This window comes from Lolium rigidum, chromosome 4, assembly GCF_022539505.1.
Source record: "Lolium rigidum isolate FL_2022 chromosome 4, APGP_CSIRO_Lrig_0.1, whole genome shotgun sequence".
In the NCBI taxonomy this organism is placed as follows: domain Eukaryota; kingdom Viridiplantae; phylum Streptophyta; class Magnoliopsida; order Poales; family Poaceae; genus Lolium; species Lolium rigidum.
In genome coordinates, this window is record NC_061511.1 from 1,377,651 (window position 1) to 1,384,035 (window position 6,385).

Below are 6,385 nucleotides of genomic sequence, written 5' to 3' on the forward strand. Positions count from 1 at the left end.
GAATTCAAAAAAGAGCTACAATTCATGCGGTCGGTGGCTGCGATCGGGGATATTCAGCCACCGGGGACCAATCTATGTGGATACTATGTTTGTGAGATGATCCGGAGATACACCTCTGAGCGGGTTCCGTGTGAAAACAATGAGAAGAGGAATAACCTCCGGAAGATGCTTAGTCCAGAAGCTTGCTTCCGACCACTTCAAGAGGAACTAGCTGGATGGTTCACGAGGGAAGTCATCGATCCTAAAGGAGAACACTATGTAGAGGACGTAGAACTTCATATGCATTAAATTATGTATGGAAACTTGTTCAAAATTGTATATGGTCATCCGATGATATTGAATATATATTGTATATTCCTCTTGAATTCTTTTTGGTTCTAATTTCAAATTTGTTTGAAATTGTACGCATATATGCATGTATGTAGTACCGTAGAATATGTGAAACTCCTTGAAAACTAAAATAAAACACAAAAGAAATAAAACAATACAAATTAAAAAGAAACCAGGTTTAGGGAGGGGGGGCTAAAATCCTAAACCTGCGGCGGCCTTTAGTCGCGGTTGGCCAGAAGAACCGCGACTAAAGGTCCTCCGCCCCGACGGTCACCTGGCGCCCATGTGGACGGGCCTTTAGTCGCGGTTCGTAAGCAACCGCGACTAAAGGGGGGGCTTTAGTCGCGCTTATTTAATCCCGGTTGCGCAACCGGTATTAATGGAGGTTGCGAACCGCGACTAATGGACCTTTTTCCACCAGTGTACGGCCGTCTCCGGTTCCACACAGGGTACAACATTCCCCATGATCAATTCCCCTGAGCTGAAACATATCATCCATAAGAATGCGTTGCCTGAGCCATAACCACATGAAAAGATTGCACTTTAGCTGCACCTTAGATTTCCATAGCTTGCTGTAATTAATTCCAGAGAACAAACACCCAAAAACTGTGCTCTGGATGTTGTTGCCGAGTTATACTCAGAAGAAGCATTAAGCTTCCATGCAATTTGATCATCCACATCGGATAGGTGAATATGTTGGAGCTTGATCCACAACTGGGTGAACTCTCTGAGCTAAGCTACAAAATTAATACACGATGTAGCCCGGTCATCCATTTATCATTGACCAGCGCTTGCTCTACCGACAACCTCTTGATCCGAGTAATTTTGAATAGGCTAGGTGCTATGTCATCAGGAGCAACCCCATCGAGCCATTGTGAAGACCAAAATTGGCAAAACTGCATTTTCTCAATGTAGTTTTAGTACAGGCATCAAAGGGAGTAGTATCCGTTTTATTGCATGGAGTCTCACTTCCAACCCATTGTATGGTCATATCCTTCCACTCGTACCATTCCTATCTCAGCCTAAGCGCTCTGCTGAACATGGTAAGATCTTAGATACCGAGGCCACCAAGGCATTTGGGCCAGCATACACTCTTCCAATTGACCAAACAAACTCCTCTTGCATCATCATTTTTTGTCTTCAACAAAAAATCTCTTCGAATCTTATCAATTCTTTTGATTTCCCATTTACCCAACTTAAAAATTGTGAGCATGTAAATCGGTATGGCTGACAAAACTGAGTTTACTAGGGCAAGCCTAGCAGCTGTGTTGAGAAGCTTGCCACGCCATCTTGGGAGTCGGGCCACCACTTTGTCATGAGAGGCTGCAGCTCGGCCTTTTTCAACTTCTTGTGGTGGAGAGGGAGGCCCAGGTAATGGCAAGGAAAATGTTTTATGGGCACCAGCAACGGATTTAGGATACATATGGTTTCCGTGATGTTGCATGTTATCGGATAGACGGCACATTTCTGCAAGTATGTCGTGACTCGTGATCCCAGATGCGTCGCCCAAAAACTTCAGTATCTCAGCCACATGATGAATATCCGTAGCATTGGGCTTGACGAAGAGTGCAACATCATCTGCATATAGGCTATTCCTCAAACGGGCGGAAGGCAGCAACACAGGTGACAATGCTGCAACCTCATCTGACATTTGCAACATCCAATGCAGCAGGGCAATGGATATTGTAAAAAAAGCATTGGAGATAAAAGGATCTCCATGTCTTAGCCCTCTCCTATGCTTGATCCGCTTCCCAACTTTACCATTTGCCATGATACGAGACGAAGAGGTACTCCATATTAGTGAAAGCAAGTCTCTCCAGCGTGGGCTAAACCCCAACCTTTCCATCAGCTCCAACATATATTCCCATGAGACCGAATCGAAGGAGCACGCAATATCCAATTTGAAAAAAAAAGAAAGGGTATCGTCTTAGCATGCAAGACTTTTATCGTTTTTTTTGACATATAAGAAATTTTCATGAATGTTGCGTGTCTTTATAAAAGCGCTTTCGCTGTGGGGATCATGTACTGAAGGCAAGGGGCCAATCTGTTTGCCATCATCTTGCAAACCAATTTGGCAACCGAGTGCATCATACTCACTGGTCTAAAATCATTCACCCTACAGGCAACCTCTCCTTTTCGCAATAGGGAGATGTGTGCAAAATTTAGCAGATTCCATCGCTCGCTCCTTAGATTGTGTAGCTGATTGATCGCCAAGAGCAAGTTATCCTTAATCACTGGCCAATATTTTTTTGTAGTAGGAGGAAGTAAAACCATCAGGACCCGGAGCCTTTCCTTCAGGTAAACCAAACACAATTGCCATAAGCTCCTCCGAGAAAGTTTACTCCAGGTTGGACAGACTATCTTGGGATGTCCAGTTAATCCCAGTTCAGCGAATGTGCACGGTAGTGGGAGAAACCGATTAGGCAATTGAAATGCCTATACAATTCTCCATGTTTGTCTTCTTCGGTCGAGAGATGCCTATACAATTTTCTTGCATGTCACCATCTCAATAGGATTGCAACCTTGATAGCAGCTAAGAACAACAATTATATGAGTACAAGAGACGTCACGTGGTCCAGTTATAGTCTGTTGCTATTCTGCTGACGGGTCAACAGAGGAATATTATGCATACAAATAGATTATTCATATCTAATTGTTATCTTAGTGCAACGACTTTTGGATGATTTCATCAAGTCAAAGCAACGAATTATCAGCAGTACTTCTAGTTAACAAATGTGAACTGGTTGTTGATGCCTAATGAGTTACTGGCAGCAGCTTTCATAATGTGCAACAGAGTGGACAAGTGTACTGTTATGTTAGCATGTAGTGCTATTAGGAACTTTGTATAAGAAACGGTTAGCAACTTAAAAAGGTTAAATATAATCACTAAGATGCATCATTATGCGTATGATCAGAGTACTGTTATCTTAGCATGTGATGTTACCAGGGACGATTGGATTTATCAATGCATCCAGCATAAACACTTTCGCGTTTTCTCAACAAACAAAAAGTATGTATAATCTATCTGATAGAAGCCAATATATTGAGAAGAGAGTCTAGCTCGCTCGGTTAGGGAAGTGGATAAAAAACCCAACCTCGCAGGTTTAAGTGGCAACTCCGGGTTCTTATTATTGAAAAAACGCTGTAAGGGCTTCCTCTACTGCATTTCTTTCAAACAAAAGTCAATATATTCCTTCTAAATTATCCCGGTAAAATATTCCATAGAGATTAACATAGTAGCTGCGTGGCGTTGGTGTTCTGGATAAGTCAAGAAATGATGTTGCATTTAATAAAATAGTTTTATTTTCAAAAAGGAATAAACTGACCTGAAGACCCATATCCTTAGACCAGCTCCAATAAGCTCTTTGTAAATAGGAAGCATGGAGCTCGGAGCATCATGCCAGTTTCTATTGATGGTGTTACTGCAATTTAATTTTTTGCGAATTTCGCCGATCTATTAATAATCATCAATAGTAGTACAAAGATGCATAAAAGTAATAAAATTACAAATAGATCATCGGACCACCTAGCGACGACTACATAGTATTTGAAGCTAAAAACGATGGGAGCACCGTCCTTTTTTGCTATGCAAACACCAAAGTGTAAGTTTTTATAATTATAGTACTCCCTCAATTCACAAAGGTAAGCATTTATTTGAACACGATTTTAATATGTAGATTCACTCATTTTAATTTGTCTAGTGTATTTTAAAATATCTGAAAAGTTTTATATTAGTGGAAAGCGAAGAAGCACAGACCTGCAGGTCGCCCATGTGTAGTTTATGGCGCCGGTCACGTTGGCGTGGAGAGCCCTCTGCACATCCAGCCGGTTGTAATACGCCGTGGAGTATCGTTCCGTGCACGGGTCATACGATCCGGTCATCCAGGGCTGCAGAAAGGTGCAACAGCAACCAGTAGGGCGTTTCGCTTCCAAAAGTAGCTAGCATCGGTTTACAGGTTTACTGAATAACGACGCGCTGGAAATCAGGTTCCACTATACTCACGTAGCGTCCATTTGGCCGCCGTCGGCTCGCCGCCGTCTCGTTGCAGGTGGGTGTGTAGATGCTGTACAAGTCGATGTTGCCGTGCTCGCCCTTGTAGATGTTGAGCGCGGCAGCGCACGCAGGCGATGGATGGACGGTTGAATCATGGAGGCAGGCGTCGTTGAGGAGGCGGTATGTGTCATCGGAGACCAGCCCGTGGTTCCACCAGAACTGGAACTTGCCACGGTGGTCATGGTAGTCGTCGATTAGACCATTTCCGACCTATACAAATTAGGTATCAGGTTGCATCGATCACGGTGGCCTGAGGAATCGCAGCGAGAACGAGGAACGCTAGCGCGAACCATGAAGCCTTTGAAGTTGATGATGGGTTTGTTGACGCCCTTGTTTCTCCTGTGGATGAGCTGGGATAACTCCGGGACATAATGCCCTGAAGTTTGGGTTATCAAATGATTAGGAGAAATGAAGAGCAGAGACGACCCAAGCATATAGTAAATTGAGCTGATGAGAAGAATTTATGCCTGCATAGCTCTCCCCAGCAATGTAGAAATCACGGTACTTATAATGCGGGAACTTCTCGAACCATTCCCCCAAGAAACGGTAGGAGTCATGAGCTGCAAAAAAGAAAAATGCCCCTTGTAAATACCTTTGGATGCCACGGAGCAGAATGTCATGTAACTACAACGTCAAAAGACAGTTGTGACTTGTGAGTGAGCAGGTGCTCATTTGGATAGCCTGCCTGTTCTGTTGTCGCCTGAGGTGTAGAGGTCGGAGGTGGTGTTGGTGTACGAGAACCCGACGCCGGCTGGCGAGTCCAAGAAGAGGATGTTCGCCACTGCAAGTTCAACCCTTTATTATCCAAGGCAAGAAGCATGACAGGCAACAACGCATAAACCTTCGAGTTAGGCCGGTACTCGTACCTTTGTTCCACCGGTAGTCGTTCAAGAACAGCCCCGCGCCACGCGGCTTGATGCGGAAGGCGCCGAGCTCCTCGGAGGCGCCGTAGGCGATGGAGGAGCAGCCGGGCCCGCCGTTGAGCCAGAGCACCAGCGGCGCCGGCTGGGCCTCCTCGGGCGCTTCCTGCAGCAGGTAGAACAGCGACCGTCCGGCGCTCTGCTCCACCCTGACGTACCCGGAGTACATGTCGAAGTCCACCGCCGGCTGTCCCGGCAGACGGTCGATGCGATCCGCGGCATGGCCACTCGTGGCCGCCGTCGCTACTGGTCGGAGAAGGAACGTCAACACCGCTACTAGAGCTAGCAGGGGCCTACGGTGGATCACTGTATTCATGATTACACGGATGGAACTGCTGGAACTGGTACATTGGGCATAAATAATACGGAGAAGATTGACGTCATTGTTGGTTTGGACCGCACGCTGTCCTGATGTTATCTTCTTTTTTCCCTATATATATTTCAGCTTATTGAGCAAACGTGATTCGACATGAAAAAACAAATTGAGAGACGGATTGCGACATTGTCACTTCGGTTACAGGACGCTGAGAGGAAGGTACATGGAAGATAAGAAACTGCGGCGACTGCTTGAAAGCCATTTTAGCCAGATAAGGCTCCATGCCCTGATGGTTGAGCGACGCGACTCTGGAACCGCTCCCCTCCCGAGCGGTTCTGGAGGTGCCCTCCCACCCCGCAACCCTAGAAGACCGACCCATCCTCTGCCCCATTGACTGCCGCCGTTGCCCTTGCCGGCGGCGGTAGCGGCGCCCTTCTCGCCGGATCTGGCGGATGGGATGGGGAGGTACCCTCCGCAGCTGATTCTCGGGAGGATGGTGGATCTGCGGTGGATGCACGGGGCGGCGCGGTCCTCCTTGGCTGGTGCTTGAGGCCCTCTATCGGCGAGCCGTCGTGGAGGTGGCTGTGCGCCCGTGGCTCGCGATCCTGGTGGCGAGTGGGTTCATCGGGCCATGATCTGACCTGGCCTAGATGAACTCTGCCATGGCCAGGGGGCGGGATCTGGCCCTTCGGAGATGGTACTGCAGCCATGCGCTTGGACAGTCGCCTTCCTCTTCGGTCTCTCCGGCATGGAGGCGATCGATGG

General features: G+C 46.8%; 1 protein-coding gene across 1 annotated transcript; it reads right to left on the reverse strand.

Annotated features, from left to right (window-relative positions):
- Positions 1-3,656: 3,656 nt before the first annotated feature.
- On the reverse strand, positions 3,657-5,676 carry LOC124708206 (serine carboxypeptidase 2-like; the record flags this gene model as incomplete). The annotated part of the gene is given in 7 exon segments (XM_047239893.1): positions 3,657-3,752; positions 4,088-4,218; positions 4,334-4,594; positions 4,675-4,760; positions 4,852-4,944; positions 5,070-5,165; positions 5,251-5,676. Coding segments are annotated over 7 exon segments (1,133 nt in total), but the record flags the coding sequence as incomplete, so codon positions are not given.
- Between the last annotated feature and the right edge of the window lie 709 nt (positions 5,677-6,385).